At 35.7% G+C, this 23,293-nt stretch overlaps 1 protein-coding gene across 2 annotated transcripts in view; it reads left to right on the top strand.

The window, feature by feature from the left end:
- The window catches only part of grm4 (glutamate receptor, metabotropic 4), a 144,213-nt gene that overhangs the window by 22,204 nt on the left and 98,716 nt on the right, over window positions 1–23,293 (top strand). For both annotated transcript variants that reach the window (XM_026262405.1, XM_026262400.1), the window contains exon 2: window positions 20,398–21,291. In XM_026262405.1, coding sequence (XP_026118190.1) covers window positions 20,764–21,291 — 528 coding nt within the window. In that variant the 5' untranslated portion in view covers window positions 20,398–20,763. The remainder of the gene's footprint in view (window positions 1–20,397; window positions 21,292–23,293) is intronic.

Genomic DNA, 23,293 nt, shown 5'->3' with positions numbered 1-23,293 from the left:
AAGCCACTCTAATCTTGCTTTAAAAAACAAACAAATGAAAAATTTATTACAAATGATCACTTCAACTTGTACAATATAATACATCCATTGCATAAAGAAAAAAACATTACATTTTTATTTTTAAATTGACACTGTATATGGAGCACCACTGTCTATACAGCAAATATTTTCTGTGCAAACTTTAGGAAACGGCTCACACTTTTCATTCTAGTACTGATTTGCTTGTTCTACTTTTCTAAACTGTTTTCTTGTTTTTGGTTCACATTGTTCCTTGATGATTTTGCTCTCATTATTCTAAACACACAAGTGAAAACGTTCATGTATTGTTATGTAATGTATGCACTTCAAAGTGTTTCAAAGCCTTTTTTTTTTCTCTTTAAATCCTGCCATCTCTATAGAGTACATTCTGCTCACGTTCATACATAATGTAATATGTAATACATGTTTTATGATAACTTTAAAATCCTCACACCCATTTCATGTTTTAGACAAAATACTTTTTCACTGAAATTGTATTTAGCTTTATAAGTATTGTCTGCATTTTCAGTTTCGGGCTGCTGCATTTGACAGCATCTGTATGCATGTTTTCATACAGTGTTCATGGAAGGATTTGCACTGTCAGTTCACATAACATGCATGGCTCCACATAAAACTCAACCACGTATGTTCTAACATACGCTACTTCTATGAGCAATTTTGAGACTTAAAACACAGGAGAATTTTATGAAAAAATAAAAACATATGGACTAAATGTTTTTTTCATCATATAGCGAAGTATGCATTGTATTTAATAACATTCTGTGATGGAAATGATACTTGAAACACTTCATAGCTTGTAGTAGTTAGTTTAAATGTAGACTAACTTCTGAAAATGAATGCAATTGAATATTCCCAAAATAGCAAGTGTAAGTAGCATTTTTATTTCTTGTCTATAATTAGACTTTATATGTAATTAAATGACACCACATGGCAGGCTTTCTCCAGCCTTCCTGGTAATGCCTATAAATGCTCATTTCAAATGAAAAAATGTTTCCGATGTGTTCTATCTTGCGTCCATCTGATTTGAATATAGCTTAGATTCTGTTAAATGAGTCATAGTGTCTTCATCAGCTGCTCTCCAAATAAAAATAATTTATCTCATTTGTACTTGTGTCCTAAAAGATCTATGAGTGATAGATCTTATTTTCTCTCTCCAGGGAGCTTGTGCAAATAAGATTTCTGAGAATCTCGCATTTATAAGGCGCTCATTTTTTCTCTCTCACCACTCCCTAATGCAATAGATTGATACGGTATGAAGACTTTGGATATCTATCATATCTGATAGAAAAATCGATGTATTCCCGTGGACAGTTGACACATTAAATGTTGATAAATCCCTGACATATCTCTAAACCGAGGCGGCATGCTCTCCCTTATTTATTTATTTTTCTCCACACTTTGAGTCCACATGTTGGCAACAGAAAAACAGCATCAAAGAAAATCAATGAATATTGCATATGTTTGTCTGGAATTTCACTTTCTGCAAAAGTAAATATCGCGTCTGCCCCCCCAACAACCATTGTTCAAATGACATCAGACAGAAAAATCGCTCGCATCAGAGGACACGAGCACATACATCATATTCATTGTAAATGTTTGTGGATGAGAGAGCATAATCCTGTTTTGTGCACCATTTCTGACAAGCCGCCATGAAACGCTGACTTGTCTACCATTCATACCCATCTCCATGACAACCAGAGACCCGAGTCTAGCATCGTGATCCATCACCCTGATATATATCCCCTCATTTCACTGAAATATAAGACCCATATAGTGGCGCAGCGAACATAAAATGAATTATGCATCCAATAGACCGTAAGGACCAAACGTTTACAGTGAACACAAAGAAGAATGCCCAACCTGAATATGGTGTCTTTCAGCATCAGGACCGAGAGAGAAAAATGAACAGGGAAATTAGCTAAACAGTGCACAGTGCCGAAACACAAGAAAACAAAGCACTCGTCAAGAAAACAAAGATCGTTTGCAGCGAAAACCCACGATTTTGCATTGGCACGCTTATTATTCAGAGCTTGTAAGAGGGTTTAGCTGCTGATAAAAATGAGAGCACTGTCAATTCCTCTTCACATGAGGCCATTTCCACAGAGGCGACACTCCAGACATTAAACTAGACCAAACGGGTTTATCCGACAATTTAGTCCCTTGATTAGTCATTCATTAGACATGTTATACGGTTCCTTGAGGGGTTTTTCCAGAGAAACAATCCCCATAAGGGACTCTGGAGTCATATTTTAATTAGCGGCTGATTAAGTAGAAAATTGTAGCATCTGAGAGGGGAAATAATGAAAGACACGCAAGGTAAAGGTTTGTGGCAGAGGGCAGGTTACGGATGTAAGCTGCGCACAGAGCGATATCTAGATACTAAAATGGTTCTGCATCAAAGGTTTTACACGATGAGTTGTTTCATGTGGACGAAGGGACTAAATCAAGGTCCGACCTAGCAAATGGAAAGGTTCGTTAAGAGGATAAGAACAAAGATTTTGGACGGGGACTCGAGTGGGATGCTGATTGGGTTGTGGAAGCAGGTTGATTGAGGCAATCAGACCTGCTACAACAGTGAAAGCCTTTTTTTTGTCCCTCTCTGTTGTAGGCCGTATTTTCTAAGCAACCTTGGGTGAAAGATTGGATGAAACATGGTTGACCTCTACACAATCCCTTTTTTGTTTGCGTCAACGTGCTGTGAAGTTCTGCAGTGATCGAGCCAGTTTTATTTCAGCTGTTAAGATTAGTGCGCTGATAGTGCTGCCAGATTTGTCCTCCTGTTTGGCACGTCACTTTGCTCTCACTGTTTGCAATAAAAACACAAAGTCTGTAGGTGCTTTGATGAGTGTGATACGATCTGTAAACCTGACAAGCAGTGTAAGCTCATCTATATATAGTCTCCACAGCTGTGACGGTGCAAATGACAGATGACAGCTGCTTCTATATTCGGAAGCACCAGCCAGGATTCAGATGGAGGTCCCAAAACATTGACTAACAGCTTATAATTGTAAATAAACTCATAATTAACTATTTAATTATGTATAGTAGTGCTGTTTGGGTTGGAAACGATTCATTTTTTTAATGAGTCACTCTCATTTAGTGTACTGGCTTCTAAACTGCCTCATATGTAAAGTGTGTCACTGATTTGTCTAATAATCACTGCAGCTTTATATGACGAGTTGGAAAGCAGCATATCACTTTGGAGTGGATGAGCTTAGTGAACAAATACAGTCCTTTACTGAACAAGTCAATGTTTTGGTATTTTATTTGACATCTTGTTTGTTTGTGAACAAGAACTTAATGAACAAGTCATGCCAATGCTAACTCACGACCAATTCGTACGTATTTTACGAGGTGGCTTATTCATACCAATTTGTAAGACCTCACTCGTGATGGTTAGGTTTAGGGGCGGGGTTAGGTGTAGGTCATTCGTACAAATTCATACGAATTGTGCAACTCGTAAAATACGTACGATTTGTACGATTTGAGTGTGGTTGTACTAATTCTTACGAAAAAGCCACCTCGTAAATATAGTCGAATTGCCGTGAGATGACATGCATAATTGACTGAATTTTATTAATAATAATAAAAAACAATCTATCAATCTGTCGTTCAAATGTTTGGATCTGTAAGGTTTTAATTTTTTTGAAAGAATCATCTTATGCTTTCCAAAGTTGCATTTATTTTATCATGAATACAGTAAAAACAGTAATTATTTACATTTAAAACAACTTTTAACTTTTTAAATACTTTGATTTGTAAAAGCTGAATTTTCTGCGGCCATTACTCTTTAGTCTTTAGTGTCGCATGATCCTTTCAAAATTGTTAAAAAAAAAATTTCCTCCAGGAAATTTTTTTATTATTATGTTGAAAACCAGTTTGCCTTCTAATTTAATTTTTTTTTCTCGCAAATCCATAGTACATTTTCATGTTCAAGATTCTATGATAAACAAATAGTTCTAACATGAAAGTAGTTTTTCTCTGTTTTCTTTTTTATTTGATGTTCCCATAACGTTCATATTTCACCTACAATTCTGCATCATGTTTGCTATATCTCAATTCAAATTCAGTTCTGAATACCGCACAACACTTCTATCCAAGGTGACGCTGACCTTTGACCTTTATATTCACAACCCACCAGTTCCAATAACTTCAAACACTGTTTTATTCTCAGTACTGCACTTGTGTTGTTTTCTTTTCCCTTTCACAATGATGGCGTCTGGGTTGCATATTGAATCGAATGATGAAAATGAAATAAATCTTTATATATTTCAAGACAAACATCTGAGTCATTCTGATTCGGCTGGACTCTGAGTGGCTAAGCGAGACTTTCTTTCATTCACCTTGTCCTGGATCATTACCAGAGCCGCTGGTGTCGATGCCATTATCGAGAAACCAGCAGCATAGATGCACTGTTGTGATCGCCCCATCCTCTCACAGGCTCATTAACCAACAGCTTTCAATCACATAAAGCCACTTCATCTTAATATGGTAAGGCACTGCGAGGACTTTTCAGCAATGCACGGGAGTTAGACAGCTGTAAAATATTCCTGTGTTACTTGGTATTCCAGTGAATGGCAGGGATTGATGTTTTGGATCATATGTTCTGAAAGGCCTGTTTGAATGTCATCTATATCCATATATACAGAAAATGGATGACCGTGCTTGCCCTTCGTTTGGACGGAACTAACCAGTCGAGATTGTGTTTGTGAGAAGCATCATTATTAAATCTGTTGGCATTATGTCTTTTAGCTGAGCTCTATTACTCAGGATCAAGATATTGTCATGCAAATCACTCACTTGCCATTTAGCAGATGCGTTTCATGCTAAGCCACTTAAAATAGTCTAATCGGCTAGAATTACGGTTCGTGACCTGTCTTTGGAAAATTCAGCTCTGGGTTTCTGTATGCTCTATTCTTTTGCAACGCTATTAACTTTTTAGAAGTTTGACAATAGTTCAAAATAGTGTAGATTTTCTAGTAACTAGCTAGTTTTTCCAAATGAGTAGTAGAAATGTGACATAGCTTTTTAAAATGTCACATTTTTCACACATGCAACTTTACTACCAGTGAACAAAGAACAAAAAATTGCATCTGCCTTTATGAATAGTGCATTAGCTCATTATGAATTATTGAACAAATTCATTCATATGATTTTTTTTTTTTTTTTTGGACAGTTCATGTCAAGTCATGATTCACAAATCAGTCCATGCATTACACTTTTTTTTTTCAAACATTATTGAAGAATCTCATTCCTTCAAGATAATTAGCTCATTATTATTTGTGTATTCATTCAAATGAATCATTTGTTTGGAATGTCCATGTACAGTAAATGAATGATTCAAAAAAGATGCTTTACAAATTATATTTTGATAAATATTCATGTGCTTTTGTTCAGTTTTATGATTTTGACTCACATTTAAAAATAGAATGCATTGTTTTTGTGCCAAAAATCTAATTTGAAAATACATGTTGTCCGCTTAAATTGTAGCATTTAGTGCTGCTTACTACTTTTTTTTGAATGGGTATCTTGAAAACTACTTGAAGTGTATCTTCTAGCTCGGTAAGCCACCTTCCCGAGTGGCTTCCCCAACACTGAATAAACACTGAGTAGAGTTTATTCCAAATAACAGGTTGAGAGTCACCATTTTCATGAAGAGCCAGCCGCTCTCATGGCACTTAAAGAACCTACACGACTAATGCAAGCAGATCAAGTCTTTCATTTATATTATAGCGCGCTGCTGGACACCCAGGTGACTTCCATTTCTGAGGTGAGTAAATTGGCACTCCATAGACAGGTCGAGGAGTCAGGGAGGTTGGTGACTGGTAAAAATAATGAAAAGTACCTACTGAGGAGAGCTGCCTCCCCTGGACCTGCTGGCTTCTAACTCTTCTCACATTCGCACCCTTTTATTTTCCCTCAGGCCTGTAAAGATGCTCATCTCTGCACTGGAGTACCTGAAACTGGGTCAGGGCTCTCCTCCCGTTTCATCTCATGTCCTCTGTACTGCACTGTCTTAATTGATTCTCTCAGTATCTGGGGTTTTGAAGTGCTGCACTAAAATAAAAGTTAGGCGTGTGAAGAGAGCGCTTCTTTTTCGCGAGAGGGCCTAATTAGCATACAGGGCCTGAGGTAGTTTGTCGCTGGCCTCGTCAGTATGTCTTGGGAGCTTTCTAGGATGAACTGAATTGCTCCATCTCCCCCAAAATAAACCAGCTCACTGTCTGACATGTAGCCCAGTTGAGAGTTCTATTTTCATAAGTGTTGCATTCATTTTGCCCAGCTCCTCGGGAGAACGGCATCTCAGCAAGGCGGCGGAGTGACTTGGAGTCTCTCACTGGTGTAGATGTCTTTCAGGCTGTATTTGCAGTTGACAAATTGCACCAGTGTTTCACTGAGTTCAGAGCCAGGGGAAATCAAACAGCTGCAGAGAGACAGATCACGCATAATATCAAACCCCCTTCATTCACAGAAGAATCGTCCCCAACAAGAGAGTTAGCCATCTTTGTATGTAGTGCACTTTACTTTCATTATAAGTCATCAGCTACTCATGCATTTAAAAGGGTGATATGCTAAGTGATAAAAGGGTGATATTTGTATTATTTTTCTGCACTTCTGATGTTGTCATTGTTTTTGCACTCAAAACATATTTAAAGGAACAGTTCACCCAAAATGAAAATCTGTCATTGTTTATACACCTCCTTGCCATTCTTAATGTGCATTATTTTCTTTCTTTCTCTTTTTCGCAAAACACTAATGCAGAATCTAGCTCCAAAAATTAACAAAAAACACCACATTAGTAGTCCATAAAATTTGAGGAAAAGGTTTAAAGTAATTATTCCATAATAACCCTCAAACACATTTTGTGTTCAAATTCTGTACATGACAGCAATTATTCTCACAAGTCTAGTAACCCAAATGCACAAAATGTAATCTATGCATGTTTTATTGACTGAGATTAGGGCAGCATTTAAATAAATTATGACCATATTTATTTTTGAAATTATCATTTTGGTTTTGCATGATCATATTCCACCCCATCTCTGACTTTTAACATTCTCAGTTACATCTTGTAACCAACCAAAATGCACCAAATTGTATGCATATTTGACTGAAAGAGATTTAAGTAACACTTAAAGAAAAATTTGATAGAATTTCATTTTTTTTAATTATCATTTTATTTTACATCACCATATTCATCCCCATCTCTGGATTTTAGATTCTCGTATAATTATGTATCAATCACAATGCATCACATTTTTAAATGCATAATTGACTGAATGAGATTTAAGACATTTGAGTAATTTCTGACAATTTTATATATAATTATTTTTTTTTTTAATCTTTTCTTAATTGTACATGACCTTTCAGAATTAATCAGGCTCTTGCTCTACTATATTTTTAGGATGAGTGATGTGGGTGAAATAAATAACATAACTGACTCATACTGATTGTGTTTTTGATGCCAGATCTAATGTTAGTGGTGGTGCCCTGTCCTTTTTATAAACAAAACAAAACAAAACTGTTATTGTGTGGGCAGTCATATGTTAAATGTAATTTCTCTTTCTAAAGATCAAGAAACATGTTATTTTAATTATTTGACCTATTATGTGTAGACATTTAATAAAATAAAATGATCTTTGGAAGTCAAATGTTATTGAATGCATGTACTATTCTAATGGCTGGACATTCACATTGTTCACAAATGGCCTCAAGGGATTTGTTCCTCCATTGAAAAAAACAACAACAAAACAACAACTCTCCACTAGTTGTAACATAATTAGGTTAATTAATTTTAGGGTGATCACTTGGGCATTTAATTAGACTGTTCTGGTAAAATATTCACCTTGCTTTGCTCTTTTGCTCTCATTAGACCCATCCTATATTACCTTTGATGATTCGCTCTTTGCATCATTCCTTCATTAGTTGCCTTTTGCTTTAATGAGAGCATTCCTCTCTTTATTCTGATGGAGAGACTCACAGTAATTTGCACATCTTAAAGGCACAATTCGTACTGTTGCAAGTGCAACAACAAATGCCTTCAGAAAATAACAATGCCGTCCTTATCTTTCTGGATTCGTACAGACGTTCAAAGGCACAGAACTTTCCTGTAGGCTCACAGCTAATTCTTAAGGGAAAATGCCAGGATGTTTTATCAGGTGCATACTATCTGTAAGGCGTGATTATCAGAAATGCTGGCTTTCAAACATCCACATCGCTCCTACCTTGAGTGCCACAGCTGCTGCAGGTGCATGCAGAAATGCAGCAATTTTGACCACCAAGCATTTGGAATTTTTTTTTTTTGGCATAAGACAAGAAACTGACAATTGAATTGAAACACTTTGTACCCAGTACACAGATTGGATACCGCCACTTAGAAAAAGACAGAGCGGAAAAATGCACCAGTCAGAACCACTGCATAATTGATGAGTCTTATCACGTTCATCAACATACATTCTGCAGCCTGCATTCTGCATTATTGATGCGAGGGCATTGTTCTGCATGGCAGACCTCTGAGACTTTTGACAGATGAGTCAATATGCTCTGATGGCCGCAGTAGTCTGCTTTGATTACTCTGTAGAGAAAATATTGCAGCCTTGTTTAAGCAACAGTCCACCAGAAAACAATAAAATAGCAAATGCAATATAATTAGTTCCTAGATCAACTGGTAAATGACTGTTTTGTCAGCTGAAGATATTATTTTGTAATACATAATGAGTGTACTTTGTCTATTTATTTAATAAGTCTCGTTTAAATAAAATGATTCAGAAAGATCCACAATTCATTGCTTTTTGGGATGTTAATGGTAATCGTATAATTGTGTCATCAAAATAAAATTAGCCTCAACTAAACTGAACTGGAGATTGGATTATGTAATGAGTATGTGGCTTGTCGAGAGGCTCTCAGTGAGATACATTGGTGCACTTCAGTGTAAATATTGAGGAAAATGACAAAATCCAAAATAAATTCTAAACTGTAGTGGAAAGTGTGCATTTGAAGTGTACATGACTTCTACTGTGAGGTCTTAACTGGTGGGCTGTGACCCAAAAATTAGCTGCAGAATGCAAAAATGCTAATTGTAAAACATGGCTAGCCATATAATTGTACATAGGGTAACAAAGCATAACAGTGAGAAATTTCTGCAAAACAAATCTACTGTATTTTGATGCAAATTCATCTGTTATGGTAACACGATTGCTTCAGGACATACTGGAGAATCATGCAATAGGCATGCAATAACTTGTGTGAGTAGCGGACAAAGATAAATGTGTGATTTATTGATAAGTTTCTCATTCATAAAAGCTAACTGGTGCATCAGTTGCTAAATGGGGTTTCTGTAGACCTTTTTAGTACCTAGTGCAAGACATTTTAAATATAAAAATCGAAGGGAACAAAATAGAGCAATATGTTCTCTTAAAATAAGTTGTATTAGCAACTTAAGTTGAACAACTTCCCACCAATCTCCATTACTTTTTAAGTATTTAAGGCTCGGCTTCTAACCACTAGAATAAGAAAGTTATTTTTACTTTACCTTCTGATCACACTAAAGAAAAAAAAAGTATTTTAGTTTTGCACTTGTTTTCCAGTGCCAGAGTTATTTCTTTTTCTTTTTTTTGTGATATTCATCAATATATTGTTTGATTGAAAAAGAACTTAGAAGAAAACAACTTTTTTTTCAAAGGGAAACCTATTTTAGGTTTAAATATATTTGTTTGTTGTTTTAAACTCACTTTTTGTTCAATTTCTCAGAAAATAAGATCTTAATTTTGCACCTCAGGTAAATACATCTTGATTCATGGAATTTAGATATTCATATTGAAAAACAAGGCAAAATACTGAGGAAGATATACATTTTTTATCCATGCTTGCAACATTTAATACCATAATTTTATGATTTTAAGATTTTCCTCTCTGATTTAAGATCTTTGAAATGGTTTAATTTGTGGAAAGGTAAATGCAAAAGCATAAACTTTAATTTATTTATATTTATATTTATTGTAGATATTATATATTTAATAACACTTTGGTATAGTGACCAATTCTCAATATTAACCACTGTATGCTTATTAGCATGCTTATTATTAGTACATATAAAAGCACATATTCTACTTGGCTATATGTGACCCTGGACCTTAAACCCATTAAAGTCAATTTTTTTCAAAATTGAGATTTATACATCATCTGAAAACTAAAAAAATAAGCTTACCATTAATGTATGGATTGATAGGTTCAGACAATATTTGGCCGAGATATAACTATCTGAAAATCTGGAATCTGAGGCTGCAAAAAAAGAAGATTTTTGAGAAAATCCCCTTTAAAGTTGTCCAAATCAAGTTCTTAGCAATGCATATTACTTCTCAAAAATTAAGTTTAAATATTTTACAGTAGGAAATTTACAAAATACTGTATCTTCATGGAACATGATCTCTACTTAATATCCTTATGATTTTTGGCATAAAAGAAAAATCAATAATTTTGACCCATGCAATGTATTTTTGGCTATAAAACTTAAGACTGGTTTTGTGGTCCAGGGTCACATATTCTACATTAAGCAGTAATTAAGAGTTTATTGAGGCAAAAGTCATAGCTGATAGTGAAAATTGGACCTTTAGATAAAGTGTGACCATGTATTTTGTATATAACTTCAGTGTTTGATTTTGCGGTCCATGCAGTCTGTTTCCAGTAGTTGAACACCTCTATCTTAGACCTTTGTATTGTTCTCACTGCCGCATACCTGCGATCGAAAAGGCAGCTGCGGAGTAAATTAGTTTGTGTGTCTGGAGGTCTCTTCCTCTCTCCCTCCCTTTACTACTTTCCTGCTGTGCATGGCTCCTCTGCAATGAGAATGACAGAGCTCCTCCTCTTTTCCCCTGCAGAACAGTTGGAGAGTGAGTGTGGAAGAGAGAAAGAGAGATATGAGCATGTCAGAAAAACACATCTGCTTGATGTTGTTTCTTGTCCTCATTTGCTAGTTTTTTTACAAATGTTGTGCCAATGTGTTGGGATCAGAGAGCCGACACGGCTTCCTTTTGAAGTTTAAATAGACGGTTGGTGGTTCCCTCTTTTAGTGCCGCCGAAGTGTGACTCAGTGTTGCATGTTCTGCTGCATCTGAAAACACCAAGAAAGAAATGGGCTGCATGGCTGATCGGAAATATTAACGTGGGGGTTATACTTTATAACGAGAGTGCTACATGTGCTTTGAATGTGATTCCTTGCCTCTGTCACGGCGAAATTGTCCTCATTTTATATTCAGCTTGAAAGCATTTTGTAGTTCTCTTTTAATGGCTAAATTTTAAGGGATGTTAAAAGAGTGTTTGCTATAATAAATCAAAGACAACTAGATTTGCACTTCCTGAATATAATTCCACTGCTTTCAAGGTAGTAAAAGGAAAAGTGCTGAAGTTTAAAGTAGGTTTAAAGTTTTAAGATTTGATTCTGTGTTAAAGCACCATACTTTCTGATACAGTGTAAAAGGTGTTTCTGTGGTTGATGCTGAAAATGGAAGACCAATAACAATTCAGCATACAAAAATATGTAAGATAGAAGACAATTGGAATTTGTAAGCAATTAACTAAAGTCCAAAATAGCCACACCATTTTCTTAACCAGGCTGATATTACGAAGCAACAAGGAATACAAAGCTATTTTAATGAAAAAGATTTAATTCAATTTCATTTTCGTATTTTGCTTATTTGGTTTCTGTTTCTTTGGCATCATACTTGATACACATTAAAGGATGTGTCTCATTTGTTGACATTATAATGCATTAACTAACATTAAATGAGCAGTACATTTTTACAGCATATCATAAGCTTTTAAATGCTAGTTAGTTAATATTAATGTTCATGTTAGTGCATTAACTAATGTTAACAGGTACAACTTCAGATTTGTATTATGCATTAGTAAAAGTTCACATTAGCTAAGATTAATAAATGCTTCTATGTATTATTATTGTTTGTTCATGTTAATTAATGTCTGCTCGATCCGAATTAATGAAGGTCGATCCAAATGAAATTTCGATCGGATTGAAGGGGTGGTTTATTCCTCTTCTAATACGATTGAGCGTGCATGTAAACACTCGATCCGATTGAACCACGAAACTGAAAGGACTGCGCATGTGCAATGATGCAGAAATAACGTATGATATGATAATAACGTAATAACGTAAAAACGTATGTTATGTGCAAACAGTGAGAAACTCAATTATCTATATGTCAAATTTACTATTTCAGCAGTGTGCGCATGTCTAAAAAAATCTATTCCGATTTGAAGCTTGTGACATATAAACGCACACATCAACCGGATCACTACACACTACACACTACAATCAAATTCATCAATCGTGATGAATTCAGTCCGAAAGAACCAAAAAGTGTGCATGTAAACGTAGCCAGTAAGTCATCTCTATAGCAGCTTATATATTTACTGTGGCCTGACAAACTTGTATTATGTCAGAAAACACTGATTTGGAATAAAATTACTGATTTGTATTTTGTTTTTCAGTGTAGAATATGGATAAAATAATTTTGTATAAAAATGAATGGAGTCATTGCACTGAACAGTTTAGCCTGAATAAATGTACAGAATTTTTGTGGAGTATACTTCAATTTATCAATAATCAACAAACGGGTCTTAGAACTACTTGAAGATCTTACCACAGTATGTCCTCTTTTTTTGTTTGTTGTTAGTCGTTGAAAAAACTATTTCATAGCTAGGAGGATGTGCTGTCAGAGTGCTTTAGATGATACAGTTGGAACACATAAAGTCACATGCAGTGCATGGATATTATGCCCTAGCATGCAAGTTAGCGTTTACATGACGATTCTAACCCAGGCAGGTGTTGTTATCAGTGCAAAGGTTAAGGAAATGTGGAAATGACATTTATCCGATTCCCTATAGGATCCTCACACCCAACCTTTAGATATCTGTTTATTCTCGGCCATGACTGGCCTCAGCAAACATGTGGTGATATTGCTGTGTGTGTTTGTGCCGTGTGGAGGTCCCACAGCTGTCTGTGACATTTTGCCGCTGTAAGATATCTGGTTATTCGCTCCAGTCCAAATGTGCTCTGGAAGATATTTATAGGTTTAATTTTGTGGATTGACCGTTTTCCATCTTTCAAGAGGAAAAAAAGATCAGAATATTCAATTAGAGCATAGTAGTGCTCTTCTCTTCTTATGAAATGTCTTACTGTCTTCATGTTTTTGATCTCACAGTTCAACATTTCAATGAATCTGATGGCACTTGCACGGCTAGAAACATACTCGGTGCAAGTCTTATTGAGAATATTGTATTCTCAGCGTTGCCTCAAGGGGAGCAATAGCAGACATTAGTGCATATTGACTACAGTCAGTTTGTTCTCTTTCTCAAACAGACCTGTTCCTGTCAACTGAAAAAGAAAAATATACATTATACAAAGTTTTTTTATATATTTTATTTAACATTAAAAGGTAAGGTAAAATTAAATTGATTTGTGAAACTATATGATAAAATATCACATTTGGTCCATCTTTCTGAATAGGTTTGGTTTGAAGAGGATATTGTTGAGCAATTTAGTTTAAAATAAACTTTCTACATGACTCTCTGTAAAGGTTAAAAAAAGGTTGAGCAATTTTAGGTCTTAAGTCTTAAAATGTAGCAATACATTTGAAAAAATATTAAATAAAAAATAAAGAGTCTTGCTGAGTAATTTAAAGATAAACTCTCTATATGATTAATGATGCAAATTATATATGAAAATATAATTGATATATAAGACTTTATTTGAATGATTAAAATTTTAAACATGCAGTCCATATTTCTGAAATGTTTTGGTTTGAAGTGAATCTTTTTGAGCAGCTTAGTTAAAGATGAACTGTCTACAATAAACACAAATCTATATAACAATATGAAATTAAAATATGGTACAAAATTACAGATCTGGCTTCAAATACAACAATAAATAAAAGACAATACAGGTATGTAATATTTTATTCAATTTATACCATATACTGAAACAGGCTGGTTTAAAGACAATCTTGTTAACTACTTCAGTTAAAGATAAAATATCTTTATGACTGTATTTATATATGAATACAAAATAAAAACATAATACAGGATTATAGATAAGGCTTAACATACAATAATACTGTACAGTTGATCATATTTAATACTTGACCAAATCAAATTTCTTCCATTTTTGGTTTCAAGGGGAACCTTATTGAGCAATTACATAAAGAATACAAGCTGTACATATGACTCTGTGTAAATGTAAAACAAAACAAAACAAACAAAAAACCCTACAGATCAGGCTTAAAATGTCACAATAATGAACACAAGTATGCATGTGAAGTATGTTCACCAGGGGAGCACACTTGCAGTGTGTTTGCCAAGCATTTCTGTTCAGCGGTAGCATACGTACTGTAGAGTTTGGTTCTCACCCAGCAGTTGTGTGTGTGTGTGTGTGTGTTCTGATTAGTTGCTTGGTATGCAGTCTTGAAGCTTTTTCCAGACTGTGACATCCCACATTCAAGTTCTATCTTTGTCTTTTGGCCGGGTGCAAGCCCCATGGTACTCACTAGCAGCCAGCTAGTAAAATATTAAGTGCCTGGGCTTCTTATCTTCGTACAGTGTGCAGTTATGTGTCCACTGTATTGTAGGAAGAGTGCACAAAGAAATCTGCATGGCTCAAAGACCTGTCAGCCAATCACGAGACAACAATAACAGCCCTTAAGGTCAGCGAGTCAACAAAATGCTTATCGTAGCAACATTTTAATGCCTGGGCCAAAAACTTTATGTGATATTTGCCTAAATCAGCACGTGAGCCTTAGGGAACTCTTAAACGAACAATATTTCCTGACGTGCTCTCTTGATCCCAAAGCTAATTTCAGATGTAGGCTGTACAGTTATCTGGATGTGATAATATGTTTGTTATTCCACTGATGTGATGGAAAAGTTGACAAAGCTTTGTGATTTGTCATGTTGTGTTTATCTCATTGGTGTTTCAATTTGACTGAGTCTCTTTAGGCCTTGAGTCAACCAGGTGATTTTTAGATACAGGGAACTGATTTTTAAAATACATTGGATTATGTGGCTCCTAATTCCCTGATTGAATTATTTAGGTCCCAGCCACAATGAGTAAACAGCTCAACTAATATCAATAAATTCTGCACTGACATGATAATGTTTGAATGTCATTTAAACATGTTCTGTTATCAGTCTGATATTTTTTAAAACAATGAAAAAACAAAACAAATACAAACAAACAAACATACACACACACACACATACACACACAAAACATTAACATTGACATTTCTGGTCCATGTATTATACCAGAAGGAAATAAGGAATAATTTAGGACCAAGATATTCATGAACATTCATTTTCATTATAGTACTCAAGTATAGAAAAATATACCCTTCCATTCCTTCCAAAAGATTTTATCTTTTTCTTCTAAATCTCAGAATCCAGAAAAATAAAAATAAAAATAATATATATAGAACAGTAACTGTTTTGTTTTTGTTCTGTAATACATTTAATTAAGAATTTGAAGAGGACTTGATTAACTGTAGTAACAAATAAATAATTGGAAAATTCCTACTGTTCCTAAAAATAGGCTTCAGATCCATTTTTATATAAAAAATAATTTTAGATGCTCTGTTGGTTTTGGAATGAAATGTGACCCTGCACCACAAAACCAGTCATAAGGATATATATAATTTTTTTATTGAGAAGTAAACATCATCTGAAAGATGAATAAATAAGCTTTCCATTGCTTTATGGTTGGTTAGGATCGGACAATATTTATAAAATCACCTTTAAAATTGTCCAAATGAAGTTCTTAGCAATGCATTTTACTAATCAAAAATTAAGTTTGAATATATTTACAGTAGGAAATGTACAAAATATCTTAATGTAACATGTTCTTTACATGTCCTAATAAATTTTGGCATAAAAAAAAATCTATAATTTTGACACATACTGTACAGTGTATTTTTGGCTATGCTACAAAATACCCCAGCAACTTAAGACTAATTTTGTGGCCCAGGGTCACAAATATGACCTCGACATACTTGACATCATGAAATTCACCTTGCTAGTAACAAAATAATGCCAAACCATAAATGGATACCACCTCACTGTAATCTTTCCAGTCTATCCTTGCCAACTCATTTAATGGCTGGCTTTAGTAAGTATTGGAGGTACAGCCCAGAATAAAAAGGAATGTTTGGTCCCACTTTATATTAAGTGGCCTTAACTACTATGTACTTACGTTTACAGTTATTTGGTACAATGCACTTATTGAGTACATACAAGCTTTTTTACATTATACTTATATTTAAAAATATACCTGCATGTAATTACATCTGTAATTAGTTTATATAATTACATTTATAATTAGACAATACAACAAATACAACATGAACACAACAGGTACATTGTACTTATTTTTGATGTTAGTCCATAGTATATAAGGCCACTTAATATAATGTGGGACCACATGGGTTTTCATTTTACCATCAGTCTCCATCGTCTTCCTCTCTACTAATCACAAACACTTTATTTGTGTAAGCCCCTTATCTGTTCTGAGACACAAACTGAAGCCTTGGTTGAGCTTTGAATTGGAAAATAGGCCTGACCTTAGCCTGCCTGATTCACTCTACATTGATTAAACTGAATTTGCAGTGAATGATCAGGTCCAAATTACTTCTCCACTCCAAAGGGTGTGCATTGAACCCCCCATGTCACCTTCAGTCTTCTTACAAAGGATCTGTTCCCAGAATAAGAGCTCTTCCATGGCACCTCCTCCCATTGTGGCCCACATCTCTCCTGTCTAGAAGAGATGGGAAAGAGATTATTCCTTTAAGATCAATTACAGCTCTAACTGACTGAATGGTGTCAGCCCAACATGCTTAAAGAAGCCCAGACAAGGAGGTGCTTTAAAAAAAGAAAGCCGCCGTGAATGGCACGTGTGGGCGCGGAGTGATCCAGATTCTGCAGCTTTTTTTTTTATGTGACTTTCCCCGAAAATGAATGCCGTAAAAAGATTTCCAGTGAGAATGCAATTTGTGCTTCTAATTTTGCAGTGCACGATAAGTTATTGTCCTTTCACAACAGCAGTGGCTTACTATTAAGAGTTTTGGAGGTGGAGTCTGATATAAGGCTCCAAATATGTAAAGCATTATGAGAAACAGATAATAATCTCATTAGTACTATTTATAATTGCCATATCTAATATTTCCTTGAGCACAAACTTGAGTATGATATCAGATAGGATATCAGGAACAATAGAGTTTCTGTGCGCCACACTGCACCAGTGAAGATTTATTAGCCTGTTGCTCCCTTGGGCAGCCTGCAGACTAAAGGTTGGTATTCTACAGTATGCATACTATGTGTGCTGCACACTTGGATTGTTATAAGAAGCAGAGTGCTGTAGGCTTACTGAAATTGGAAGTAACTTTTAATAAGTGTACTTAGAATGGCTAAATATTATTGGCAGTTACAGATTTCCAGTACAAATCTCTTTAAACTGCTATCTAAGGAGCTCTAAGGTTGTTTTTTTTTTTGTTCTTTTGTTTTCGTCCACATTAGCAATGAATCTGCTCTGTGTTTTGAGAAAAGGAACAAATGAAAACATTATCTAGTGTGCAACAATGTATGCACCTGGTTGTTGTCTCATTTGTAGGATTTTGCAGTGCCATGTGTGCTTACTTGTGCCAGTATGTGGATGTTGTTTTGACAATCTTCCCATCCTATAAAAGTCAAATAAAGCTAAAAGTGTGTACATTGAAGATATTTCTGCTTTATAGGCTAACAAAATGTCTACTCCAACCATTTCCACTTTTCCTCAAGGAATTTAATGATTGCTTACTTACCGGCTCTAATGTGCCTTTGGTTAGCAATCAAGCTACATGTGTGCACTACAGTCCATTGCTGGAGGGATTTTGGGACAATCAGTGTGCAGATCTTTCAGAATGACATAAAGATGTAATTTAAAGTACTGATTAGATGTGTGCAATTTCTATTACCATATCTACATACATTTGGTATATAAATGGTCCATATATTTAAAAAAATGATACGGTACCATGGCATAATGCAAAAAAAAAAAAAAAAAAATATATATTTTTTTTTCTACTCACATCGTGATCCATTACCATGCTGCCTTTTGTAAGTGTAGTTTTCAAATATAATTGTTCCCCGCAAAAGTGCTTGTTTGTGGATTTTTTCTCAAGTGATAAAGGTTGTGTTTATTCAACTAAAATAATGGCATCTTTACAGGCAAGAGCTGTAAAGAGTTCCAACATTTCAATTATTCTGAATATTCTAATGAATACACCAGATCTGAAATAATTGAAAATTACCTCAAATAGAGATTTTTTTTTTTTTTAATTGCTGCTATCCACTATAGGTTCCAAGCCTATTGCTGATAGAAACTCACAGAGCTTATTATATCTCCATTACATTCTCAGACAGCCATGCAGTGTCAATTAACTTTAACTAATGAATTAAATTAACTTCTGTGGTAGGGCTGACACTCCCTGCAAATCACAGCAATGATCGCAGATCTTGCTGACAGCTTCATATGGGTCAACAGCCATCTAACAAGCTTGGCTTTACCTTGAAAATCTAAGGGAGTTTATTAACCAGTGTTAGGGAAGTAACTTTGTGCTGTAGCTACTTAATTCAAGTTGCAGCCAAACCAAAAAAAAAAAAAAAAAAGTGTATACACATTTAAAAAAAAAAAAAATTTTCTTCCTCTTTTTAAGGAAGAGTGCTGCAATTCTGGAAAAAGCTACAATAATGAAAAATGTAGCTGAGTTGGGAACATTGCTACTTTTAGTTAGTTACTCCCCAACACTGTTAACAACACCTAACAGCAAATCATTCAAGACAAACACCTCTGAATCTAGGCTGTGTTCCATCTCTCACGTGTTTGGCAGTTTTTCCCTTAACTGTGAGCGTGGGAGAATGGAACATGTGCTTCAAGCCTTACCGTGCTCTCTCACACTAACTTTTTTTTTTCCCCGGAGGAAGGATTCCCCAGTTCACTCTTTAATATCAAAGCACATTTGCCAACATTGAAAAAGCATTTCAGAGTCACTTCAGAGGCCCTGTTGTAATTCTTTGAAGTGCTTGTGCACAGGAGGAGAAGTGTGGAGCCAGCGTATAGTATACTAATAGGGGAAGAGGTGGGAAGAGAGGATGAGATAAGAAAAAAAAACTAGATAGAATGAGAGCAGGTCAGTTAGATTTACAAAGGCATAAAAGAGAATTTCTGAGATTTTTCTGTCAGCTTGTAAATAAGTGAGGTGAACCAAATTGTGCAAAAAAGATTTGCTGAGATCAAGGCTTGAAAATAATTGCTTAAACTGCATCCACATTTAAAGAAATGCACAGGATTTAGTGATCATTTAAAAATATGCAGTACTGTACATAAAAAGCAATATAACGGGAGATTTTAATGGTATGTATAACTCAAAATAATAGATACATATGAATTGGCAGAGAAAATATATCTTCAGCATGCTGGAGGAGGTGAAAACAAGTCAAGCCGTGAATCATGATGTTGCATGATAACGATAATGTGTAGGCATTACAAATATGGCTAGATCAGTTTGCTGTATTTGTCACTCACAATTAAAGCAACATTTCTGTTCAAACGAACCAGCTGCTCAAATACATGCACATGCATGCTGAAAACACAGAAGCCTAATGGAATAGTCCAGTATGTAAATTTTTACCCAATTAGGCAGCAATTAAGAGAGTAATGATAACAGTGACTGTCAAAGTTGTAGGAAATAACTTGTCCTCACATCGAGATCAGTGTCATACAAATTAAATCTCGTTTTAAGTAATTAATGACCTTGAGGTTACCCAAATAACAATTCATTCCGAGAACTTAAATATCCCGCGGTGACTGTTGCGGCTAAAGATTAAAAGGTCTGCCTTTTGTCAGTATACGGTGTGTGCAGAGCAATTTTCATCAACCCAACTCATTTTCTTTATCAGAGCTTGTCATTTCAGATGGGGGGAAACGAAAACAGCTCATTACATAGATAATTCTCTCTTGCTGGATTGGAGCTCTTCATTTGAATGCAGCTCCTTCATTCAGAATGTTGAAAAGAGACATGTGGGAGCCAAAGCATATTTTTCTCGACCTTGGGAGCACATAGCAATGTTTTAAATTCAAACTAAAGGGAGGGAGCATGCATGTGAGAAAAACCATGTGGGTTTTCAGTAAGGTGCGGCAAAGGAAAGTTTAAGGAAAGAACATAAATGCTGCAATGCCCATACTGCCACAGAAACATCTGAATGTATATACTTTCTGTGGTGCTTACTCATTCTTTTTTTCATATCCTTTTTTTTCCCCAGGAAGGCTCAGAGGTGGGTGAACCTTTGTGTTCGCAGCACAGGACCCCCAACCATCTCCACTAGGAGACAGAGCGATTGAAAACCTAGTGGGAGCAAGGGACCAAAGACGTACGGTTAACCTTTAATCTCATCAAAGGACCCTAGAGGAAGTTCCTTGACAGGAGATAAAGTGGATTGACTCAGAACTGCTGCCGAAAGAACCTGATGAGCATTCCATTCAATTACAAACCCATCGCCACGTGACATAACTATGAACTTTAAAAGATTGTGCCCTGTGAAAGGGTGCCTCCATTGACCCATCAACTCAGTTGTGACACATCTCAGATCTAAAAATAGACACGCTTTGGTTGAAACCGGCTTGCTTCAATGTCTTCAGCCATGGGCAAAATGGTTGGATGGACCAATCGTCGCTGTCAGGGCTCAGCATTGGTCCTTCTCTACCTCTTTCTGATTGCTTTGGCTGCGAAACCCAAAGGTCCAGGCCACACACATTTAAACTCTATCCGGATTGATGGGGATATTTCATTGGGCGGCCTGTTTCCCGTTCACGCCCGGGGTCACGAGGGCAAACCCTGCGGTGAGCTGAAAAAGGAAAAAGGGATCCATCGTCTGGAAGCTATGCTCTTTGCTTTGGACCGCATAAATAATGACCATGAACTGCTCCCAAACATCACGCTGGGCGCACGCATTCTGGACACATGCTCGCGAGACACTCATGCTCTGGAGCAGTCCCTCACTTTTGTCCAGGCGCTCATTGAAAAGGATGGCACGGATGTGAAGTGCCAAGGTGGAGGATCGCCCATCATTACCAAGCCAGAAAGGGTGGTGGGTGTCATTGGAGCGTCATCCAGTTCCGTGTCTATAATGGTGGCTAATATCCTCCGTCTGTTTAAGGTAAACAGCATAATCATTATTCCATTTATTTATTTTCTGTGGATTTGGATTGAACCTGATCATGATGTATTTACTTATCTGCTTCCAAGTTCAAACTGAATTTCCATGCTGGTCCAGGCTGGTGGACCAAAAAACTCCAAAAAAGATTTTTTGGAGTTTAGAAATCTTCTATTGTATTTAATATATATATATATGGGATGTGCATTTTCATGACTGAGCGAAAGTGACATAATATACAGTGACCCATACTCAGAATTCATGCTCTGCATTTAACCCATCCAAAGTGCACACACACAGCAGTGAACACACACAAACCATGAACACACACCCGGAGCAGTGGGCAGTCATTTATGTTGTGGCACCCAGGGAGCAGTTTGGGGTTCAGTGCCTTGCTCAAGGGCACCTAAGTCCTGGTATAGCCCAGCCCGAGACTCAAACCCTAGGGTTAGTAGTCAAATTCTCTAACCACTAGGCCATGACTTGCATTAAAGTTACATTCTGTATGAAGCTGCTACTGATGCGATGTGATATGATTTACCCGTTATGATGCAGTGCGATCCAATTTCCATTCGATTGAACACAATGTGATTCGATGGAATATGATGCAATGGAAAAAATATGATCACTTCTAATGTCTCGAGGCCTGTTTCATAAAACAAGTTTATCATATAAGTCAGGCTTATTTCAGATAGTCCGACTCACTGTTAAAATATTTTGTTCAATAAAGCAAATTTAACATAAGCCTAGATCAAGCTACTCACTGTGCCAAATTTTGCAGGGAAACTAACCTGGTCTAAAGCAGGTTAACTGTCAGACTAAACTGATTTCCTCTATCACTGAGCAATAGGAACACAATGATGTCTGTCTCGCATACACCTGATCCGTCGTCTTCTTCTTCTTCTTGCTTTACAACAGATAGCAGACTTATATGTGCATTACCGCCACCTATCTCTCAAACCACTCACATGCTATCTATGCTATCTCAATTAAGCATGTCAATAGGTGGCATTAATGCACTTATAAGTCTGCTATACATCATAAAGCAAGAAGAAGACGACGACAACGGTTCAGGCGACAATTTCTTGCACAGACCAATCATTTTGTGTCTTTACACATCAATGTATCGTCAAAAGCCTTAGGGTTTATTAACAGTGCAAATATGTTAGAAACCATGCATTGCATGCGATACAAATGCCAACTTGTATGTGATGCACACTTTTTAAACCGATGCCTGGCATCTATCCCGATGCACAGCAAATCGGCGAGCCTTCCCATCCCTAATATATAATATAAATAAAATTATGAAAAAAAATTGTGCTGGCAAAAGATTAATCGTGATTAATCTCATCCAAAATAAAATATTGTTTACATAATATATCTCTATATTTATTATGTATATATAAAACAACACACACACACTCATACAGTACAATATTTACATTTTTTTACACACACACACACACACACACACACACACACACATATATATATATATATATATATATATATATATATATATATATATATATATATTCATATAATTTATAAAATATATATGTATATTAAACATAACATATTTTTTCCTAAATGCATACATGCATGTGTGCAATTAATCGTTTGAAAGCACACACACAAAAAAAAAAAAACTCAATTAAAATAAATTAAATTCATAAATTAAATTCTTAAATATAATAAAATAAAAATACAATTTAATTTTAATAAATAAAAAAAAGACAAAAAATGACTAAAAGAAAAGAAAATAAAAACAAAAACATCTTAATGAACACCGTTGCAAACCTTTAGCTGTTGATGCTTGATCATTAAGGTCATTAAGAAGCCTGGTTTGAACACCACTGGACTAGGTTTGCAAACAAAACAAATGCTGGAGACGGCTTTGCTCGTCTTTTCACAGGTTTGGAATGAATACACTGATGTGTGAGATTGGATTTTGTTGCTGTTGCATCTGTATCTTTTTTTCCCCTGTCGTTTGGTCTTCTCCTTT

The sequence above is a fragment of the Carassius auratus genome, chromosome 6, assembly GCF_003368295.1.
Source record: "Carassius auratus strain Wakin chromosome 6, ASM336829v1, whole genome shotgun sequence".
NCBI classification, from domain to species: domain Eukaryota; kingdom Metazoa; phylum Chordata; class Actinopteri; order Cypriniformes; family Cyprinidae; genus Carassius; species Carassius auratus.
This window is presented reverse-complemented; position numbering and strand designations above follow the sequence as displayed.